The sequence below is a fragment of the Nematolebias whitei genome, chromosome 1 (assembly GCF_014905685.2).
Source record: "Nematolebias whitei isolate Nwh7 chromosome 1, NemWhi1, whole genome shotgun sequence".
NCBI lineage: Eukaryota > Metazoa > Chordata > Actinopteri > Cyprinodontiformes > Rivulidae > Nematolebias > Nematolebias whitei.
Window position 1 is genome coordinate 73,335,258 of NC_056498.1, and position 23,958 is coordinate 73,359,215.

General features: G+C 40.3%; 2 protein-coding genes across 2 annotated transcripts in view; both read left to right on the forward strand.

Annotated features, from left to right (window-relative positions):
• mcm8 (minichromosome maintenance 8 homologous recombination repair factor) overlaps nt 1–9,299 on the forward strand; it is a 23,323-nt gene extending 14,024 nt beyond the window's left edge. Inside the window, exons 13-21 of the mRNA XM_037687399.1 lie at nt 626–763; nt 843–903; nt 2,131–2,211; nt 2,315–2,510; nt 2,580–2,793; nt 5,945–6,154; nt 6,375–6,451; nt 7,602–7,791; nt 9,204–9,299. Of these exons, the coding sequence (XP_037543327.1) occupies nt 626–763; nt 843–903; nt 2,131–2,211; nt 2,315–2,510; nt 2,580–2,793; nt 5,945–6,154; nt 6,375–6,451; nt 7,602–7,791; nt 9,204–9,296 (1,260 nt within the window). The 3' untranslated portion in view covers nt 9,297–9,299. The remainder of the gene's footprint in view (nt 1–625; nt 764–842; nt 904–2,130; nt 2,212–2,314; nt 2,511–2,579; nt 2,794–5,944; nt 6,155–6,374; nt 6,452–7,601; nt 7,792–9,203) is intronic.
• Nucleotides 9,300–10,540: 1,241 nt separating this feature from the next.
• crls1 (cardiolipin synthase 1) overlaps nt 10,541–23,958 on the forward strand; it is a 23,202-nt gene continuing 9,784 nt past the window's right edge. Inside the window, exons 1-2 of the mRNA XM_037687410.1 lie at nt 10,541–11,050; nt 23,767–23,904. Coding sequence (XP_037543338.1) covers nt 10,652–11,050; nt 23,767–23,904 — 537 coding nt within the window. The 5' untranslated portion in view covers nt 10,541–10,651. The remainder of the gene's footprint in view (nt 11,051–23,766; nt 23,905–23,958) is intronic.

The window sequence follows — 23,958 nt, forward strand, 5'->3', positions numbered from 1 at the left end:
TTCTAACGGTACAGACGAACACACAGATGTTTTCTAACGGTACAGACAAACAAACAGAAAGGACCAAACACATTATCGCTCCACCTTTCAGGAACAGCTGAATAAATCAGGTAATATTAGGCCTCCTTTTGCTTTAAGAGAGCAAAAAACTTTAATCTTCCTCAGACTTTTATTTTGTCACATGAATCTGAGAACAAGTTTTTTTTGTTTTGTCAATGTCAATTTATGTATAAAGTACATAAAAAAAGACAAAAGCTGACCAAAGGGCTTTACAATTTAGTCAAATTAAAATGAAAACACAAAAAAAGAACAGGAGAATGCATCTTGTGCCACTCAGGAAATAAGAAAGTTAACAATAAAATAATAATAAAATAACCCTAAAGAAAAATCAGCTCTGACTGGTTCTCATGGATCAAAGGGAAAGAAGATTTAGTTTTAAATAAGAAACTGGTACATTAACAGGAAGAACAACAACAACACAGGAAGCAGCCATGAAAAAAAAAAACATGTTTTCAACATTATAGTTCATGTCACAGCATTTAATGTTTGTCGGTTTTTCATGAATTTGTAAAATTGTGTGTATAAGTGGTTTATTTTGGCGCGTCGTGTTTTTGTGTGTCTGCAGTTAGTGAAGGCTGCACTTGCCTTGGCGCTATTTGGAGGCAGACAGAAACACACGGGCAAGAACAGTGTCCCAGTGAGAGGGGACCCTCACATCCTGATAGTGGGAGACCCCGGACTGGGAAAGAGTCAGATGTTACAGGTAGAACAGAAAACACAGCACCAGATGAAACACCTGTTGTGTGAACTTTGACCCAATCGACTTTGTGTTTTGTGTGTAGGCGGTGTGCCATGTGGCCCCCAGAGGGATCTATGTTTGTGGAAACAGCACCAGCACTACAGGTAACTTATTTTTCATTTACTGGTAAATAAAGCATGTTAGGGTCCACGTATACCAGCAAGAGAGAGACAGGAGACTGGCCAAAAAGGTTTTCAATTGTATTTAATAAAACTTAAAACTGCTGTTCTGGACCCATAAAAGAGGTGAAGAGAAAAACGTTTAACTAAAAGTACCAACTGACCCCATGACTGAGACGAGAGGGAACTTACAAAGTGGCTCATCAGACCATTCTAACGCACTGGTGGGCGGCTGGGACGGACAGACCAAAGTAAATGGACTAAATTACAAATAATGTTGGCAACAAAACAAAACTGATCACAGTAGTGATAAATAGTAACCTAAGAAAGATGTTTACAACAATTTTTATCTAGACAAAAATGTAAAAATCCGATTACATTGTTTAACTTTGTACAGTATTCATTCATTCAACCTTTATGTAACGTCATGAAGGAACATCTACTTCAGCTGTTTCGCAGATAAACATACAGGCCCCTGTAGAAAGACATAAACTAGGCCAAATAATCAAACGTGTAGTTTGAGCTTGGCTCCAATCACCAAAACGACAAAAAGAACCAGATTTGTTACATATTCCATCACTTGCAGGAGTATTTTTTGTATTTTCATTATAAAACTAGCAAAATAAAATAATAAAAATAAACTATTGATTGAAAACCCTTCACACTGTACCTTCTGGTAGTTTTACAGATAAAACAGAAACACTGTTCAGACAAAATGAAAGGCTAAACATGAAACCAGAACAATCTGAACAAGTCTGCAGAATGGTAGAATCAGAAAATGTTTATGAACTACTTATTCAGAGCAGCACAGTGGATCAGATGGTAGAGCTGCTGCCTCTCAGCGAGCAGGTCACTGGTTCAAATCCCAGCCTGGGGCCTTTCTGGGTGGAGTTTGCATGTTCTCTCCGTGCATGTGTGGGTTTTCTTCGGGTACTCCGGTTTCCTCCCACAGACCAAAAACATGCATGTTAGACTGATTGGTAACTCTAAATTGTCTCTAGGTGTGAGTGAGAGGGTGAAATGTTATTTGTCTCATTTGTCTCCGTGTGTCCCTGTGATGGACTGGAGACCTGTCCAGGTGTCCCCAGCCTCTCATAGTGATGGCTGGACATGGGCACCAGTGACCGCTTTGACCAAAAAAGTAAGAAGCGGGTAAAAGATAATGGATGACACTCCATATTCCAGCCTGCATCACTATGTTTATCTCTGCAGGACTAACAGTGAGTTTGTCTCGAGACTCGGGGACGGGGGATTATGCTCTGGAGGCTGGTGCCTTGGTGTTGGCGGACCAAGGTACAAAAACAATTAAAACTTTGATTAGAACCCAAGGCTGCAGTTTCATCTCACCAATACATTCAAACCAAACTACTTCCTGGTTTGTTTTTCCTTCTGCCAGGTCTGTGTTGCATTGATGAGTTTGATAAGTTGGGGAACCAGCAGCAGGCTCTGTTAGAAGCTATGGAGCAGCAGTCTGTGAGTCTGGCTAAAGCTGGTATAGTTTCCTCTCTGCCAGCCAGAACATCTGTTGTTGCTGCTGCAAACCCCACTGGAGGACACTACAACAGAGGCAAGACGGTGTCAGAAAATCTGAAGTGAGTGTGATCATCTGGCGAGTGCGAATGTTCTTTGTGCTGCCGATGTGATGGACTGTCTGTGTGCAGGATGAGCTCAGCTCTGCTCTCCCGGTTTGATGTTGTGTTCCTGCTCCTGGACATCCCAGATGAGTCACATGACCGTCAGCTGTCGGAGCACGTCATGGCGAACAGGGCAGGGAAAAACCGAACCAGCAGCGCCACCGTCACCAGGACCAGTTCTGACTCGGAGACCTGCATCCTGCTGCAACACTCAGCCTTGCCACTGTCTGAACGGCTGCAGGTAAAACTCTGTTTCCTGCACAGAACATTTAAAAACATGCAGATAATTCAGAATACTTTCAATATACGTATACCTTGAAAAGAAAACGTCATAAAAAGAACAAGTATAAGTTAATTTATTGCCTGATTATTATTATTTTTCTATCAAAGTAGCATTCAAATTAGAGCAGGGCTATTCATCATGTGACTTAAGTCCGGCCTGCCGGTTAGTTCATTAATAAAAAATAAAAAAAAAATCCATGAGATAGACCTTTAAATATTTTGAATGACAAATTGTTCATTGCCTGTCTCATATTTCAACATTTTCATGAGTACACAGAAATACACTTTATGAAGAGTCCACTCTCCTCCCAAAGTATTGACTTAAACAACACACGGCCGGGCCAGGCATCATCTTGTGACTTCATTTTTCCGTGGGGGTCTACACAGATCCATGTTTTGGTGTTAACTATGTTTAATTATAAGAATTAAATTATCAGACACGAGTCGAAAGGCTTCACGCTCTCTCTCTGCTGTGTGGGGAGTTCTGATAAACTGATCATATCTGTGTGGTCGCCTGCGAGCCGGATTAAACATCATCAGATTTATAACTGGGGGAATATTGATGAAGACGCACAGCACCTTTGTAGTTAGTTAAAATAATAGTTAACTACAAATAGGATGGATTAAAAGTTTCTTTCGGCTGCTCCCTTCTTTAGGGGTTTCCACAGAGAGCGAACTCGCATGAAAGATTTGGCAATTGTTTTACGCCAGATGCCCTTCCTGACGCAACCTGGGCTCAAACCTGCAACCTCAGGATTACAAGACCTGACACTGACCACCAGGCTCCCACTGTCCCACAAACAGGATGGATTGAGTGAGTTAACTCATTATAGTAAACGGCACGAAGGAGACATTCATCACACTCCTCTTCAGCCCAGCTGAGTTCTGCTCCACCTGTTGGTTCAGCTCAGATCTCATCTGAGTGAGACGTGGACGCTTCACCTGTCATTTGTAAATCGTTAGAGGAACAACTGGTCTGAGCAGCCACTTCATTGTAAAGGAGAACTGGTTCCTAATGGACCTTCCTGGAGCAGCAACATGTTGGTCATTTAGGGCAGTGTTGTTCAAAGTGGAGGACGCCAGGGGGCGCTGGGGGGCCTCAGAAAGCTGGAGAGAAGAATATTAAAATAAAAAGTAACAATAATAATAAAAATTGCCCACTAGGGCAATCTGTGCCTGTCATTAACATGCTTGAGAGAGAGGTTAGATCTGTTTTGTTTTGTTCTTCTGCTCAACAGTTTGTTGAAAAGTTTTTTTGTTTCAGTGGGAATATAAACAGTGTTTAAAACATGTTAGTAACATGTTTATGCTCAGCAGCTGTAATAATAGAATATAGTGAATAAAAGTTAAAACGTTCTAAAAGTTGATGTTTCTTTACATATTTTGTAGCATTTGTGGGTTTGCGAGCGGGGCCTCAGCCAGAAGCTAATGCTGTTTGGGGGGACCATGGCATGGAAAAGTGTGGGAACCCCTGATTTAGGGAACATCAAAAACAGTCAACATTTTATTTTAGTTTGAAAAGTGTAAAGATTTGTCAACTCAAAGATGTCAGAATAATAATTGTGTTAAATTGGAGGCATAGCATCATTTTTGTTTTTAATATTGTTTCACAGATCCATCCATTTTCTTCTGCTTATCCGGGGTCGGGTCGCGGGGGTAGCAGCTTAAGTATGGAGTCCCAGAATTCCCTCTCCCCAGCCACTCAGTCCAGCTCTTCCGGGGGAATCCCGAGGCGTTCCCAGGCCAGCCGAGAAACATAGTCCCTCCAGCGTGTCCTGGGTCTTCCTCTGGGTCTCCTCCTGGTGGGACGTGTCCAGAACACCTCACCAGGGAGGCGTCCAGGAGGCATCCTAAACAGATGCCAGAGCCACCTCAACTGGCTCCTCTCAATGTGGAGAAGCAGCGGCTCTACTCTGAGTCCCTCCCGGATGACCGAGCTTCTCACCCTATCTCTAAGGGAGAGCCCAGACACCCTGCGGAGAAAACTCATTTCGGCCGCTTGTATCCAAGATCTTGTTCTTTCGGTCACAACCCAAAGCTCATGACCATAGATGAGGGTAGGAACGTAGATCAGTAAATTGAGAGCTTCACAGAATATCACTAATATGCAAGGAAATGAGCGTGTCCCATGAAGTTGTACATTGTAGAATTGGACTAGAGCGGGCTCATTAACACATAATTTGAACAATTTATATTCCCTAATATGTTAAATTCTTTGATCTTTACTTTTGTTGGCTGATGATTTGGATCTTGTAAGTCTGTAAAACGTCCATTATAAAGCTGTCGGAGGGGACAGTATCGAGTTGCTGAAAATTATACAATGTATCTTAAAGGAACTTAAAGCTTGTTTTGAAAAATGAACAAATGTCACAAGAACCAAAAGTCACAGCCATCATCATCCTGGATGCTCTTAATGATACGTTTGAATGGCTGCATGCAAGAGTAGTGCACAAGAGGAACAAACAGGATCTCAAGTATTCTTGCACACCAGTTATCAGTGAGGTGGAGGGTTTCTGGGGTCTGGTCCTGCATGCTGTGTTTTTCCCTCATATTTACCAGTCCCTCCTCAGCATTTCTCCTCCTGTGATCCAGCACTGTCACACCTGGGTCTAATCCTAATCACCGCAGGTGTCTGTCATTTCACCTTGTCAGCGTCCGTATATATTCAGTCCCTAGGTGTTATGTCTTTGTCTCTGGATTGTCCTTGTCCTGTCCAAGGCTTCTTGTTTTCTTCATCCCTCTGTGTTTCCTCCATGTCTGCTGCCCCGACAGCCTTTTGTTTTGTTTATCATAATAAACGTTTTACTTATTTTACTGGAGTCTCCTCGTCTTCCTGCACTTTGGGTTCTACACACGGAAGCCGATCATGACATGAGGCAGAAAATATAAAAACTGAAGGAATTGTTAAAAACTAAATGTTTTTTTTTTTTAATGATTGCACATTCTAAGAGTCAGGACCTCAAACATCTTACTGATGAACAACAAAAAAGGTTAAATCATTTCATCTGGACCAGTTTGAAATTGGTCCAGATGAAATGATCTACCTGAGTGATTGAGCCTGCAAACCTTTTATCCCGCTGATCCGTGTTCCTGCCTGGTTTCGTCTGCAGCTTCCTACAGGTGAATGTGTCGACCTGGTCCCAGCCTGCTTGCTGAGGAAGTACATCAGCTACGCTCGACAGTACGTCCATCCCTCCCTGGCTCCTGAAGCAGCACAAACCCTGCAGGACTTCTACCTGTCTCTGAGATCTCAGGCCCATTCTGCTGACGCTACGCCCATCACTACACGGCAGCTGGAGTCTTTGATCAGACTCACAGAGGTAGGACCCTCTCTAAAACTTCTTCATCTTTATCATCAAAGGTCTAGGGAATGATGTTTTGCTTTTGTCTGTAGTGTTGGCAAAATATCACATAACCTACTGGACAGCTTTTAATGAAACTTGCACAAAGTAATCATTGGATGTACTTCTAGAAACTGATAAACTTTTATAGTTTAATAGATGCACCCTTCTTCTTTTTTGTGATTGTTTTTGTGTTCAGGCTAGAGCCAAGTTGGAGCTCCGAGAAACAGCTACCAAGAGTGATGCTGAGGATGTGGTGGAGATCATGAAACACAGGTAACTGCAGCAGTAGTGATTATTAGTGATGCACGAGTCCTGAAAGTCATTTTTACTGAATCAGGAGTCGTGATTCTTCTTTTCCATTAGCTCAATTCACTGCTATAGCTAGCTATAGCTCACTGAGACCGGGCACCTTGGGCTTCTGCTAAAGTATCTGCATTAATAAACCGCTGCATTATCCCTGTGGGAAAAGCTGCTGCTCTGGTTACTGGTTACTGGTTACTGGTTACTCAACTGCACCCTCTACCAACCTGCGGTGAACACTAATGAAAAAAGTGCATGAGTGTTGAGTGAATCAAACTCCTGGCTCACTCATTTGAGACAGGGATCACAAGTACAAAGTACAACTCCTGATTCAAACGAGTCACTCAGGACGGTGAGTGAGTCGTACAAATGAATCATGTGTTGCTGTGAGAGCCCCTCCCTCACATGAGTCGTAAGTCTGCAGTCCTGGACGACATGTTAAAGTAGTTATCCTCTGAAACATTCTGTTCCCCCATCAGAGGAGGCACTCGCGTAGGCTCAGTGAGAAAGAAATGATTCGTTACACTTGATGTTTGTCTCTGAGGTGATCTAAAGGCTAAAATGTGGATATATTTATCTGGTTACACAATCTATCCTGCAAATAAACTTCAATATGTGACTCACTACTTTCAATATCACTAGTTTAGAAAATGCTTTTGCCATTCAAGAATAAAATAAAATTCCATGTGCTTGTGCAGAAAGAGAAATATTTGTAATTTAAGAAATGTTACTTTTTCACTCTTTTTTTCCCAAATGGATCATTTTCTCAGCAGTATGAATCAGTAGGGATTGGGGTTGCCAATCATTTGATTCAGTAAGAATAACTGATTCTTCTTGGTGAATGATCCATTTAAACTCAATTTGAACAATCTTGCCATCACTTCATCACATTTGCTTTTAGAAATGTAAAAAGGAATAAAACTTCCTAGTTATGCATTTGGTTGTTTTTTTTCCTCAGTCTTGTATTTCTTTGCCTTATAAACACAGAATGTTACAAATACAATGACAGGCTTGTCATTTTAGTACCTAAATGTTTATGGTGATGGCAAACACGTTTCATATTGTAGAAGTTGGTTGTTGTCTCTTGTAGTGGGAGTTAAATGTCTTTGCTTTATGTTTGAAGTCTGGCCGACACGTACTCCGATGGTCTGGGGAATCTGGACTTTGAACGCTCTCAGCTCGGGTCTGGCATGAGTCAGCGCAGTGCCGCAAAGCGGCTGGTCAGTGCGCTGCACTCTCACGCTCAGAGGACCAACCAGAAGCAGTTTGATCTGCAGACGCTTCGATCCATAGCTGATAAAGTGAACATAAAGGTGAAAGCAGTCACACGTACTGTATGTATCCAGAACAGTGACAAAACACAACAAACACACAAACTTTGTTATTGTATAAAATATTAACTGTAAAGTACCATAATTTCCAGACTAAGCTGCACCCTCTTAAGTTATATATTTTTTACATATAGGCCACACTTGTCTATAAGCCACAGGTGTCCACGTTGTAACATGAGATATTTACACAAAAATATATTTTTAACTTTTAATTAACTAGGTACTGGCAACATACACAAATACATACAGTAATTTTTTTTTTTTTAACAGTGCCTGTAACACGGCTGGTTAAAAATATATATATGTATATGTACAGTAGCCTACCAGGAAGTCATTTATCACTATCTTCATCCTGCATGTCATTCCCCTCCCTATCTGTTACAGAAGCACGATTCGTAGTGTACATCCGGGTCGCACAGATCGTCGTTGTTTATGAATAAAAACTCTTAATTTGCTTAGAAAAGTATGTGCTCTATCTCCAACAATCTTCATGCAGCTTATTTACGCCACTCGTATTTCCGTTACAAATCACTGGTTAAGATATGTGATGCATTAGACCTGACCCCCAGCCTGGGCTGAGTGAGGAAAAACTCTGCAAGATACAGAATGAATTATTTCCATGGTGAAACGGCGCCCCTCAGTCGTGAAGCTGCATATCTTTTTAACCATGACGTAAATATGTCAATGATTTTAACAGAAATATGAGTGGCGTAAATTAGCAACATGAAGATGGGTGGAGATGGAGCACATATTTTTCTAAGTAAATTGACAGTTCTTATTTATAAATAGAATTGTACTAGTACATTTTCCTTAATCTGGTATATTCAATGGTGATCCGCACGACCCAGAAGTATTCCTTATAGCACATGCACAAATGAGCAACACTATGGATCGGCTTCTGTTACAGATCAGGGAATGACACTGCACATCACGCAGCTGCCTTTTGAAACAGGGAAGGGGGAACTTCATATCCCCCACTCCCTGAAGGCACAACAGGAAGCCCCCCCCTCGTTCTCCCCTCCCCGTTTCATTGGTCCACTGGGACCTGTTTTATTAATTTCATTGGTCAGATTTTTTTTAACCTTTTATTTTGACAAGTAGTCTCATTGAGTCACGAGGACCCACTCTCAGGTGTGTATTGGGCAGCTATGTGCGTGCCCGAGTGTGACGAGGCTAAATGTTTTGGCAGCAGGAAGCTCATTAGCCCGTTTAAAAAAAAAAAAAGAAAATCCATAAATTAGCTGCACATTGTATAAGCTGCAGATTCAAAGCTTGTGAAAAAAGTAGCAGCTTATAGTCTGTAAATTACGGTACTCTAAACTAAAGCTAGTGTACACTGAAACACTTGTGTTTTTCATGCTGGGAAATTTATTTTGGCTCTTTATCCTTTCTAGGTGGTGGATTTTCAGGGTCTCTTGAGTTCCCTGAACGAACAGGGTTTCCTGCTGAAGAAAGGGCCCAAGTTGTATCAGCTGCAGACCATTTGAACACTGAAGTCTAACGGTACGAGTGCCAGAGACCAGTCCAAAATTACAAGAAAATGAACAAATGTTTTTGTTGCAGTTTCACTGAACTCTGTTTTGGGTCTCGTTTTGCCTGTCAGTTTTTGAAAATCGCAGCCTATTCTTGCGTGCTTGGCTTGTATACTTTAGAAATGGAGATTTGGACCAGTTTCTTTTTAAATGTCATTTATTATCAAGGTGTAATTTACACCTGGATGTTTTCCATGATGGTAGATATTTTGTGCAGCTGTCAAAATACAGCTTTAGTGCTCTTGAAACACGTTGGAGATGTCTTTTAAGATTGAACATTTAAAAAGAAATTTGGTGCACAAATTTTAAAAATTCTGCCAACATGAATGCAAGTTTTTGTGATAGGAGGAAATTGAGGAGCTCAGCAAAGGTTAGGAGATATTTTGGACACTCCCTTGCAGCCGAATGACTTTAAAGCACATCCAGAATATACAAGGACTTCTGCAAGGTCTGTGTTTGGTTAACTGTAATAATCAACAACAAATGTGGATGTCATAACCACCATCAGACCACCCCCTGCCCCTCTGAAGACACTGAAACAATGACTGCTGACAAAAATGAGGCAGTTCATCAAACGTCTGAACTGTAAAAAAAAAAAAAATAAACCACTAGTAGTAAAATTGATAAACATGTTTGCAGTTAAAATGAACTAAGACTGCTAAACACTTTGTCCCATTTAATAGAAATCAACACTTTTGAGCTGAAACTGTAACAATAAGAATATACCATCCAATCTTTTGTTGTAAAAAGTTTATCAAAATGTTCTGAACATTGTTATTGTCTGTTTAAAGCTTAAATAACAGAACTGCCATAATATATTTATCTTTTATCATATCATTGAAACTGTTGTTTCAAATGCACTTTGTCTTTGGTCTATAAATAATTAGTTTTTGTTAGTGTTTAGGTTTTAAATCCACTGAAACAGAATGTTTATCAGTAAACTTGTGGCTCAGTGCAAGAAAAACCACAGCCCTTTTATTTTGTGTTGAAAAGCTGCCAATATGTATTTTTAAGCTCTTTATTAATCTGAAGGGTGTATGTTGATCTTTGTAGTGTTCATATTATGAATAGTTCCTTTTTTTTTTTTTTTTTTTCTAAAATAAAAAGGATGATGAACTCTAGAAAGCAAGTAGGGTCCCTTTCAAAATAAAGTTTTTTCGAAATAAAGGTTTTACGACATCATCTTCCAGCTCACTTTACGGCAACATGGCGGCCTTCAGGACGGGGCACGGTCTGTGAATCTATCCGCACCATGACCGCGGGTGGGAACGTCACGGCGGCAGCAGGTCGGTAACGTGAGGCGCGTGGAAATGTTAACGTGTTTTGGGCGGGCTGCCGCTCCGTTGCTTCGCGTGTCCGCGTGCAGTCCCGGGAGTGTGTGTGGGCTCGCGCCCGCACTATGGCGGGTGGCGCACACACCTGTCGCTCAGCGCTTGAGCCCCACACGGCACCAGGTGAGCGTCTCGTGGTTCTTCAGACTGAAATGGACAGACGTGCGTGCGTCGTGCTGGACCAAGCAGGTTCCTGGACACGCGCGGGGGACCGTGCACGCGCACCACGTTTGTTTGGAGAGACCAGCGGGCGGTTTCCGGTCCCCGTTGACCCAGAGAGCAGGTCGAGGACTCAGCAGCGGAACGCCCGAGGAGGCGGCGGACCGGGAGGAACCGGGGCTGGTACCAGGACACGGACTGTTCAAGTTCAAAGAGCTGGTGAGTCCAAAACCACAACAAGAAAAGTTTACCAGCAGGACACCAAACTTTGTTGTGATTTTTAGTTTTGATCAATAATCAGTCACTCTTACCTTTTAACCTGTCTGTGTCTGTTAGTAAAATATCTCGTGAACCACTGGATGTACATCTGTTCAACCTTTTAAGGCAACTAGTGCCCTCAGTATAGTGTCAATACTGTACCGCAAACTTAGAAATCATAGACCAGTATATTTATTTTGAAACTGGTTCATTCATTTGTCACGTCTAGACTGGACTATTGCAATGGTTTATTACCTGGGTGTCCAAAAACTTCTTTAAAACGTCTTCAGTTGATCCAAAATGCGTCAGATCACATGTTCTCCAGGCAAATTCAGATAAGATGACCTTCAAGGCCAGCCAGGGAGCCAAATTCAGATACACAGTGGTTTTGGGGACAGGCAGAACTTGATGGCATCTACCTTGAGTTCTGTGTTGGTCCAAATGGTTCTGAAATGTCCAAATTACATGGCCACACCGATGGAACGTGACTGATTAAAATCCCCGAGATCTGATCCATTCAGCCCAAAGCATTTGAGTCCGGGTACTCTAGACCTGAACCAAGCCATCATAAAGGCAAGCAGCGTGATCGGGTCCAAATTTGCTGCCGACGATTTCCTTGATTGTAGATAAAACCAGCAACCAGCCCAATCCAAAAAGCAGGAACCAGTTATCGTAAATCCAATTAAATGTGCGTCCTTAAAATCCACAGATGGCATCAGAGATAGACACATCATCAAGTCTTCAAGTCGATGAGATATCCAGCTGTGTGCGTGCCAACAGGGCAGATCGGCTCGCCTACAGCCTGTCTGCTCTTTGAAGAAACGTTATCAATTATGTTGAGGGACCAACTGATCAAAGCATCCATTATTATGGTTCAGAAGAAATGCACGAGAGGCTCAGGAGCAGTTTCACAGACAGAGCAGCAAAGCGGAGATGGAGGGGAGGGGGAAACGTCCGACCTCGGCAAGAGCAAGTGGTGAAGTGAAGCTTAAGACTTTCCTAATTGATTAATCCTATAGTTGGGATGGTCTTGTTATGCTGCTATAGGCTTGGACTACTGGAGGACAAATGGACCTCGTGTCCTTAAATTAATTGTTAAAATTGAATAGTTTTCATTTGATAGTATTTCTATCTTAACATGTGATTCTTGACCTGCCATTGTGTATCTGTTCCTACCAAACCCAGCCGGTTGAAGCAGATGACCGCTTGTCCTGTGCCTGGTTCTGCTAAAGGTTTCTTCCTCATGAGGGAGTTTTTCCTTTCCACTGTCGCCTTCATGCTCGCTCAAGATGAGTCTGTGATGGAGTTAAACTCCAAGCAGTCTGCTCCTCAGATAAATAATGTCAAATTATTATTTTTATATATGAATGTTTCTGTTCAGTGCCCTGAGACGACTTCTGTTGTGACTTGGCACTATATAAATATATTAAATTGAAACTCTGGCACAACAGTTTCTTGCATGATCAATAAAGTTTTATCTTATCTTATTTCCAGTACCACAGAACTTAAGTTCTGGTCTTGACTGACATGTTTGATCCAGTCCAACACTCCTGGTCCTGATGGAACACCTGGTTTAGATGATGGTGATGACAGAGGAGGAGGATGATGTCGTCTTGTTGTTGCCATCATCATCGTTTTATTAAACTATTGCAAAGCTTTCTAATTCTTTAGGAACTCCAGTAAATAAAACCAAAGTCCATGAATTGTTTTTTTTTTTTTAAGTGCAACAAGATTGATAACAAGATTGTCTGGATTGGTGAAGAAATTAGGAAGTTATGGCAAATTTGTTCTAGAAAAAAAGTCTATTTTTTGCCTCTTTGGGTTTAACCTTAAAAATTAAAATAAACTGACTTGCAACAAACAAATCTTCCTTAGTTACTGAAATAATTAGTTGAAGTTTCAGGAGAAGTAGGAAATGGCATGTTAATTGTTGATTACTAACTAAACCCTGTAATCTGGAAGTATGCAAAGGAAATGGGCACCAGTCGTAGAACTAGATTGAAAATCTGTGATTAATCGGAGGTCAGAGACGAACCGTCTTGTTTCTGCGTGACACAACACACAGCATCGTAATGTTGGAGCTCTCAAACCACGTTCTGGTTCTGAAAAGTGCAGTTACTTGTGGAGTTATGCACGCTGCGCATACATACACAGGCGGAGCGTGCACGTCGGCCCTGATGCGGGAATTGTCTCGTATCTAAACACCGTGCAGCCCTATAGCCATCTTAATTCAAGATGGCTGCTACAGCCAACAGGCCTTAACCATCCATCCGTCCGTTTTCTTTGTCCATGGCATACACCCTGAACAGGTCCCATCACAGGGACACAGAGACAAACGTTCTCTCACAACCATGGAAACCGTTTAGACACCAAATAATCGAACATCACACAGTACAGAATTTTACATCATGTTATTGTTGAGGTTTGACTACTGATGGGTACATGAAGCTTTACTGAAGCTTGTTTTTCCCCGCCAAGATTAATTTCAACACACACTTTGGCGCCATCTTGTGGCCACAGGTATACAGCAGCTTGAAACCACAGCATGAAATGAATGGTTTCATCGTAGCTGTCCATCAGAGCTGACTGCTGTTCTTTAACCTTCTGAGATGTGTATCTGATATCTACGACGCAGCTTTAGGGCCACGCTAAGAAAAAAAATACATTGCCACGCTTAAAAAAATAAAAATAAAAGCCATAAAATTATGAGAATAAAGTCGAACGAGTCTTTGCAGCTCTCGTTTTTTTTTTTTTTTTTTTTGTTTTTTTTTGGTTGGTTGCTTTTTATATACGAGTCGGATCTACGACACGACCTGTCAATCAATCCAGTAGGCGTGTCAGCAAATGAGCAGGGTTTACCACTTTTTAACTGGTAAAAATGAATATTGAGCATCTTGTTAAATTATACTTTCGTACTGGTTTTACAAATAAGGAGATAGTTAATCTGTCAGCACATCAGCATCAGATTATTATCAGGACTTTGAACCTGCTTACAGTAAGGTGGTACGCTCTGATGGGCTGCAGCGCAGCTCTGCAGGTAACGAGCATTTAGCTTCAGATTGGTCATTTGCTGATATGCCTACTGGATTGATTGACCGGTCGTCATGGATCCGACTCGTGGAAAAAAATTAAATAAACGAGAGCTGTAAAAGAAAAAAAAAAGTCTCATACGACTTATTCTCAATGTTAAAACTATTCTCGTAATTTTGTGGCTTTTAAATTTTTGTTTTTTTTGCATGGCAATGTAATCTTTGTGTTGCTGTGAACATTTCTGTTTTTTGTGGGTGAAAGAATAAAGTTATGGATTCATTCAACCTTTATTTAGACAGGTAACTCCCACTGAGCCTCGAGGACTCATTTACATATATTTTATATTTGATGAATAAATTATTTTTGATGTATTAACATGTTTAAACATGGCATGATGCCCTATTGCCCGTGACTTGTTGATATTTGTAAACACAGACTTTTATAATTGTATAATTCACAGCACAATACCAGTACAATACCACACAATACCAGTTTAGACTGACGCTCGTCATTTATTCATGTAATGAACCAGTTCATTGTTTACTTTGAGATCTGGTTGTAATTTATGCACAGTGTTTTTTTTTTAAGTTTTTTTTATTTTTTTTTATTTTTTGGGGGGGTGAAAGTGCTTATGAACTGGTAAATTAAACACATAGAGTGAGGAAAATCAGTATTTGATCACCCTGCAACTTTGCAAGTTCTCCCATTTAGAAATCATGGAGGGGTCTGAAATTTTCATCTTAGGTGCATGTCCACGGTGAGACACGTAGTCTAAATAAAAATCTGGAAATTACAATGTATGATTTTTATTTTTTATTTGTGTGTTACTGCTGCAAATAAGTATTTGAACACCTGCCAATCAGCAACAATTCTGGTTCTCAAAAACCTGTTAGTCCTCCTCTAAAAAGTCCACCTCCACTCCACTTATTACTCTAAATTAGAAGCACCTGTTTGAGGTTGTTAGCTGCATAAAGACACCTGTCCACCCCACACAATCAGTAAGACTCTAACTACTAACATGACTAAAACCAAAGAGCTGTCCAAAGACACCAAAGACAAAATTGTAGACCTCCACAAGGCTGGAAAGGGCTACGAGGCAATTGCTCAAAGCTTGGTGAAAAAGATCAACTGTTGGAGCAATTATTAAAAAATGGAAGAAGCTAAACATGACTGTCAATCTCCCTCGGACTGGGGCTCCATGCAAGATCTCACCTCGTGGCGAATCAATGATCCTAAGAAAGGTGAGGAATCAGCCCAGAACTACACGAGAGGAGCTGGTCCATGACCTGAAGAGAGCTGGCACCACTGTTTCCATGGTTACTGTGGGTGATACACTAAGACGTCATAGTTTAAAATCATGCATGGCACGAAAGGTTCCCCTGCTTAAATCGGCACACGTCCAGACCCGTCTTAAGTTTGCCCATGACCATTTGGATGATCCAGAGGAGTCATGGGAGAAAGTTATGTGGTCAGATGAGACCAAAATAGAACTTTATGGTTTTAATTCCACTCGCCGTGTTTGGAGGACCAAGAATGATGAGTACCATCCCAAAAACACCATCCCTACTGTGAAGCATGGGGGTGGAAGCATCATGTTTTGGGGTATTTTTCTGCACATGGGACAGTACGACTGCACTGTATTAAGGAGAGGATGACCGGGGCCATGTATTGTGAGATTTTGGGGAACAACCTCCTTCCCTCAGTTAGAGCATTGAAGATGGGTCGTGGCTGGATCTTCCAACATGAACATGACCCGAAGCACACAGCCAAGAGAACCAAGGAGTGGCTCCGTAAGAAGCATATCAAGGTTCTGGAGTGGCCTAGCCAGTCTCCAGATCTAAACCCTGTAGAAAATCTTTGAAGGGAGATCAAACTCCATGTTTCTCAGAGACAGTACAGAAACCTGGCTGATCTAGAGAAGATCTGTGTGGAGGAATGGTCCAAACTCCTGCTGCAGTGTGTGCACACCTGGTGGAAAAACTACAGGAAACATTTGACCTCTGTCATTGCAAACAAAGACTACTGTACCAAATATTAACACTGATTTTTCAAAGATGTTCAAATACTTATTTGCAGCAGTAACACACAAATTATTAAAAAATCATACATTGTGATTTCCTTTTTTTTTTTTAATATTTTTTAGATTGTTTCTCACAGTGGACATGCACCTAAGTTGAAAATTTCAGACCCCTCCATGATTTCTAAGTGGGAGAACTTGCAAAGTCACAGGGTGTTCAAATACTGATTTTCCTCACTGTAAAGCTGTCTGGTTTCACATCTTGCCTTATGGCGTTCACTGGTTTGTTATATTTTGTGCAAACTGCACCACAAATCCAGCTCATGTTTGACTTCCTCATCAGGTACCAAAGCAGGGATGAAACATTGGCACTTTCCAAGTTTTGGACGTTATTGGTCTTACCTTTTGTCAAACAAATCAAGCTCCAACACAGAGCTTCTCAAACACTTATTTTTTTTATACATGCTTCAAATGGTCCATCAGTAGGTTTCACTAAAATGACTACAGCTCACTAATTTCTCAACATAGGATCTTAATCTAAAACACATTAATTTCAACAAATGTTAGACTCTCAATGTGTCTGCCTATAAAGTGCAAAGAACTGAGAGCTGTTTTATATATTTTTGCTAAACCGTAGATTGTCGAGGACAGTAACATTACATGACACAGAAGGGTTTACATAAAACAACCTGATATACATCTTTATTTATGATTGACAATGTACTGTGTGTTGATTGTCATAAGTTCTTATTGACATGAATATTAGACTTTAACAATAAAGTTTTAATGATTGTGGTTTATAAAGGCTGTAACCCTGAACTGGACAGCAGGTCCAGATCAAACCACATGGATAAGTTATAAACTATGAGTTTACTGATCTTTGTGTTTGTTACCAGCTGCTTGTAAAGACCAGTTATCTAAAACCGACAGTACTCACTGTGCATGTCTTTTATCAGTTCTATCATGGTAGATTACAGTTAGAATATAATAAAGCAATGATTTAATCCAACCAAATGTTTCTCCATCTGAATCTATGATGGTCAAACCTGCTGCTTATGAATCGTTCTGATAAAATAACATTAAAGTTATTGTTTGGAATATAAAAAAAACATTGGAGGATTAAAGTGTTCCTTTAATGATGATGACCATGATGATCCTTGTTTCCAGGACTCCCAGCAACTCTGACAATCAGGGGTAACCTGGAAAATGACGTGCACATTTTCCAGACAGGGAAATTCAGCTCAGGTCTGCAGATTAAAAGATGATCCTTCTGACATTTTGATGTGTACATGTATTAATACTTGTACTCTAGTATCATCGAGTACCTACATGTATCTTTACTGACATGCTATGGTGGATTTTTAGTATCTGACGTTGCATGATATAAATAATTATTAGGAAGGACTGCCATGTGCACGTACCGTAGCCCACAGTGTGCTACTCTAGTTCTGAGCATTTTGTGTGACTGAAATATATTGTGCAATTTCAGGGATTACTCAGGGGAAATTGTTTTCATGAAATTCTGGGAACACTGATTGTGTTGGCACAGTTTCTTAGAATTGTTTAGATTTTGACAACAGCTTCATTTAAAGATAAACTAGTTTATCGTGACCTTTGGTTGTCACTATTCTTAAACGCCTTCTGCGATTACAGAAGAACGATACTGTTCTTAACAGATTATAAAACTCAGGAAGCAGTTCACACTGTGTAACAGAATAAGCATCCATCCATTATCTTTACCCGCTTCTTCCCTTTCGGTCACTTGTGCTCATATCCAACCATCACTGTGAGGTGGGGACACCCTGGACAGGTCTCCAGTCCATCACAGGGACACATAGAGACAAACAACCATTCACTCTCACTCCCCTAGGCTCAATTTAGAGTTACCAATCAGTCTAACATGCATGTTTTTGGTCTGTGGGAGGAAACTGGAGTACCGGGAGCAAACCCATGCATGCACGGAGAGAACATGCAAACTCCACCCAGATAGACCGCTAGCCGGGGTTTAATCCGGCGACCTTCTCACTGCGAGACGACACAAACTGCACCACCGTGCCACCCTATTTTAAACAACTGTTTACAATATTTACAGATCATAGTATTGAGTTATGAATGAACAATTCTGATCAAATTTGATGGCGGACACCACATTATGAAACAAAATAAATGAACTTTGATTAAACTAATAGGATGAGAAGGAAAGAGCTAACTAATGGTGAGGTAAAATAAAGAACATAAAAGAAGTACTGTCGTGGTAATCAGATTACCAACCCAGAATAATTATTAAATTATATTACAGACATGCCCCCATAACCACATTACAAAGAAAGTTCTGACTGTGATGAAGAAATATCTACCACTATTGAAAGCACCACTATTGTCCGATTCAGTGAGTTGTGAAGATGACTTAACTCAAACTCCTGCAGGGTAAAAATATCTGAATGACACCAAGTTTGCGGGACATCCTAGAAATTACTGCAAGTCACAAAAAGGTGCATTCTTCTTCTGATCGCACCGTCCAACACTTTTTGAATTACATGATGCTCAGTTGGTAGACCTGTCACCTCTCTACCTTGCCATACCAAATCTTAGCCTAGGGATGGATTAAAGAAGACCAAGGAAGCTCCACTACTGACTTTTTGTCCAGTAACATCCAGCCCCATATTATTTGTAAAGTACTTTAACACGCCACATCAGACCAAAGTGTTGAACAGACTTGTCAATAAAGCATGTCTCACATGAGACTAATACAATTTAAACAGGAGTAAATTAAAACCAAGGAATGAAAACATCTATCATAGTAACCCTTAAAACACAAGAAATCAGATCAAACTGTAAACTCTGGATTTTATTTTTATTTTTTTGTGGGGGCAGCTGTGGCTGAGTGGCTAGAACATCTGCCATGATCCCCCAAACCCTGATGGACAAACTACTCACACCAGGACTAAGCCCCTCCATTTGCAACTGGGTCCTGAACTTCTTAACAAACAGACCAGTCAGTGAGGATCCACAATTTATCTTCCTTCACCATAACCCTCAGCACTGGCTCCTCTCAGGGATGTGTGCTGAGCCCCCTCCTGTTTATTCTGCTCACATATGACTGTGCACCTACGCATCTAGACTGTCATATTGTAAAGTTTGCAGATGATACAGTGGTGATGTGATGCATCACAAACGAGTCCAGCTACAGGTAAGAGGTGGAACACCTGGAGAGCTGGTGCAAAGAGAATAACCTTCACATCAATGTGAAGAAGACAAAGGAGATGGTTGTGGATTTCAGACAGAACAAACTCACCTACTCCCCCCGAACATAGGAGGATCTGTGGTGGAACTGGTCACCAGCTACAAGTACGTGGGTGTACACATGAATGACAACCTCAGCTGGAGCAACAACACCACCAGCCTGATCAAGAAAGCTCATCAGAGACTCTACTTCCTCAGGCGGCTGAGACGAGCTGGACTAGGAAGCTCAGTCCTCACCTCCTTCTACAGGTGTGCAGTGGAGAGCATCCTGTGCTCCAGCATCAACATGTGGCATGGAGGCTGCACAGCTGCAGAAAGAAAAACTTTGCAGAGTGGTGAAGTCAGTCTCCCCACCATCACAGACATCTACACCTCCAGATGCAGGAAGAGGGCCACCTGCATCATGAAGGACCCCACTCACCCAGCACACACACTTTTCGCCTCGCTCCCCTCAGGGAGGAGGTTGAGGAGCATTAAGTGTAGAACCACTAGACTGAGGAACAGCTTCTACCCTGAGGCTGTTAGACTCCTGAATCTCTAACCAGAATAATCACTGTAAAGAAAAGGGAAAACAAGTCACTGTAATTCCATTTAACTAATGATATGTGACTTGTATGTGCTGCAGATTATCCATGCTGCTGTATTCATTCATATCCATCTGTTTACCACAGACTCATGTTCGAGCTGCTGTTATTATGCCATATTATTTACATTATCAGTGTTTAGCGCATATCTTAGATTCTTATTTAGTGAAACACTATACTTTATATTTTGCTATTTTTGGGTGTAACTGGGACCCTGAGTACATAATTTTGTTCCACTTCATGTGGGAACATACACTCATGACAATCTCAGACTTCCCTTCCACATGGGATGGAAATGATAGTAGAGTTGACTTGAACTTAATTAGGTGAGACTCTATGGCAGTACTGAATAAAAGTAATTAAAAAAAAATCTATATTTTAAATTTTTATTTTTCCTCAGCTCTTCCCCTGCCTCTGTAGAAGCAGAAACAAACCTCACTGAGTTAGCCTCAAATAATCTCAGCCTCTTCAAGGTCCAGTGAAAAGATAGAGGCATGTTTATTGAAGGAACTGATTTGTGATTAGAGTCTGAAGCTCCGGCGTATGGCACATCTCACAACAAGTGCAGTATCAACACGTTGAGGAGCATGTAGATGTTAAGTCTTAGTACTCGTTCCTCCACCATCTGAAGACTTCAGAAGTCTTTACAAAAACCCAGAAGTCAACCAGCAGAGTATTGGAGAAGATCCAGGTCCTCCCAGCATCTGACTCTTAAGCCAGAAGAGGGCCGTGCTGAACTGTATGAAAACCTTCAGATCGGACAGCTGGACTCTGGACTCCTGAGCATAAACCTCTAGACGAAATGCCGGACCACCAAACTGGTTTCACCTGTTTAAGGCTCCTCAAACCAAAGGTGTTTGTGAGTGGGATATTGAGAATGTTTACCTTTTGAATCAGTTTTGTTGATTACTGCTGTTAGATGTTACACTTGTTAGCATTTGCATTGTGTTGATTTAACATGCATTATAAACCATTTCCAAAAATTAGAATATCATGGAAAAGTTGTTTAACTTCCATAATTCCATTCAAAAAGTTAATCTTTAAAAGATGATAGATTCAGGGCCCACAATTTAAACAATTTCAAGTATTTATTTGTTTATTTTTACATAATTTGGACTTCCAGCTCATGAAACCCACGAAAAGAGGCTTTAAAAAAAATTTGAATACTGAAAAAAATAAAGAAGCCCTTAAAACGTATAATACTATAGTAGCACAAGTACTAGTAGGATTGTTACTTTTTTACTAGCTGGTTACTAGTACTACTGTATATTAGTACAAGATATGTCCAAGCACAGTTTTTGATTAAATCAGTACTTATAGCATTGTTACTATACTAAATAATTCTATCATGAGTACTATGAGTTTAAGTACTACACCAGTACTTTGTGTGTACTATAACTAATATACTAGTACTAGTTGTACCACAGGCTGCAGAATCTTTCAAAAAATAATAAAAAAAAGTTGTTTTTATTTATTTTATTTCTATGATTTTTGAAATGTAGCACTTTGAGACTTACAAATATGAAGTGCTTTACAAGTTGAATGCATTGTTAATAATTTTATTATTATCATTATTATTGTTATTATTATTATTCGTAGTAGTAGTAGTAGTAGTAATATATTTTACTACTAGTCTAGTTGAGGCTTTACTTTGTTAATAATGTTAGTAAAAGTTGAATATTTAGTATTCACAAAGTGAATACTTGCTTTAGTTTAACTTGTTTAACTATGCTGAAGTTGGAGGCTGTAAACTGGTTGGACTGGAGCACATTTATTTGCATAACACTTAAATCTGTATATTCTTAAAGTTCTGAGAGAATTTAAACATATTTCTGTGATCACTGGACCTTTGTAGGCTGCTGATTGTCTAAGGCTGCAGTATTTTAAAGAGGGCAGTACTGGACAAAATCCAAGCTGCTGAAAGTTCCCTATTTAAGTAAATGTGCACAATTAAAAAAGCATAAATTGCACAAGAACGTAAAGTCTTCCCCCGAATGAACTGAACATGTTTAAATTTAAACTTGCAATAGGATGAAGTATGTGCGAGTGGTTATGTGTCAAATAACGGAGGTAGGACAAGGAGCAGGATCTGGAGAGAGTCCTGCTCTGATTGGTTAAAATGACAACTTCCTGTTGTAAAAATCAAATTCAGTTATGGCCAAAACAATATCTAAAAACCACTGCTACTGTTTTACAAGAGTATTAGAGCCACTCAGAAGAAAAACTATTACCAGTAGTATTTTTGCTTTTTCTTCAGTTCGGAAATTAAACTTGCAATTAAAGTGAAAGTTCCACTTTTTCTGTCTATTTCTACTTTATCAGTAACAGTTTCACTTTCTTCTGTCTCATAGTAAATAATCCAACTTGTATTGAGAAAAAGTCATTGACCTATTTTTTTTAATCAGCGGGTCTAGGCTGCAATATATCATTTAATGGAAAACGATAAACTATTTTATCAGCTACACATGTTTAGTTTTTGTAGGTTAAGACACTATATTTTTAGTCTCTTATGTGAAGGATTGAATAAAGTTATGAGGAGTAATTACCTGCACTTCAGACTGGTAAAACTAAAATATTCAACATTATTTTGTAGTTCTTAGCCATTTGGGCAGATGTGGCTGAGGGGTTAGAGTAGTCATCCTCCATTGAGAGAGTTGGGGGTTCAATTCCACCAGCAGTCGCATGTTGAACTGTCCCTGCACGGGCAAGACACTGAACCCCTCATCGCCTCTGATGTGTGTCCCATCGGTGTTTGAATGTGATCTATTAGTCGCTGTACATTCAGATTATCTTTGTATAGAACTAGTAGAGTGCTGTGAATGGGTAAATAAGGGCACAGATTGTAGTGTAAAGCACTTTGAGTGTCTTGGTAAGATAGAAAGTATATAAGTGCAGTCCATTTACCATTTAGTTCACCCATAACACTCAAATATGATAATAACCAGCAAATGAAACAAGTACAGTCAGGTTCAAGAGCACAGCGGAGTTGAGTACCTGCACGTTTATATTGACCCTCCAACTGAAACAAACTAAAGAACCTTTTCTCAAATATGTTCTTGGTGTGTGTTTTGACTCATGAAGTCAAAGTTGAATTTAAAGCATTTTTTCTTTTTCAGAAATAGATCTTGCTTAACTGAATGTCAGACAACACGTAACTGCACCTTTCCTACCACCTATTGATTATGGTGACATTATTTACATGATGGCCCCTGCCAGCTCCTTACAGATGTTGGATGCTGTCTACCATAGAGATTCATAACTGGATGTTACTACCGTACTCATCAAAGCACTCTGTGTGGTGGTCATCATTATCTACATATAGCATCTCACACTAGTTTATTTTCATCTATAAATCCTTCCTTGGTCTGCTACCTTCTTATATCTCCTCCTACTTGTCACGTCGTCAGTGCAGTTACAGCGTGCGCTCTCAGGCCATCATTACATGCAGCGTTCCCTCAGTGCGGACTGAACTTGGCAAAAGGCCTTAAAAGGTCTTTTTTCCTACTCTGCTCCTGTAACCTGGAACACCTTGCAACAAGATCTGAAGTTGTCCACCTTAATTTCTTTAGGGGATTTTAAACATTTGATAATGTCAATAGAAACATCAAAGCAAATATGTTCTTGTTTTCAGTATTTTACATTGTTTTACAGCACATGTAGTTATTGTTTTATAATGCTACTTTATTTTGATTGCATTTTTACTGTAGTTTATCGTTTTATGTCTAAAACAGTCTCTTGTAAATGAGTCCTCGTGTCTCAATGAGACTGCATGTTTATGTAATCTTCTTTTATTTCTTTTGCAGTATGAAAACCCATGGACCATCCCCAACCTGCTGTGTGTGTGTCGGATTCTGCTGGCTCCCTACCTCGGTTACCTGGTCATCCATCAGCACTTTGACCTCAGTCTGTTTCTCTTCACATTGGCTGGAGCTACTGACTTGGTAATGCAGATATTGATACGTTTTTTTTTTTTTTTTGGGGGGGGGGGGGGGGGG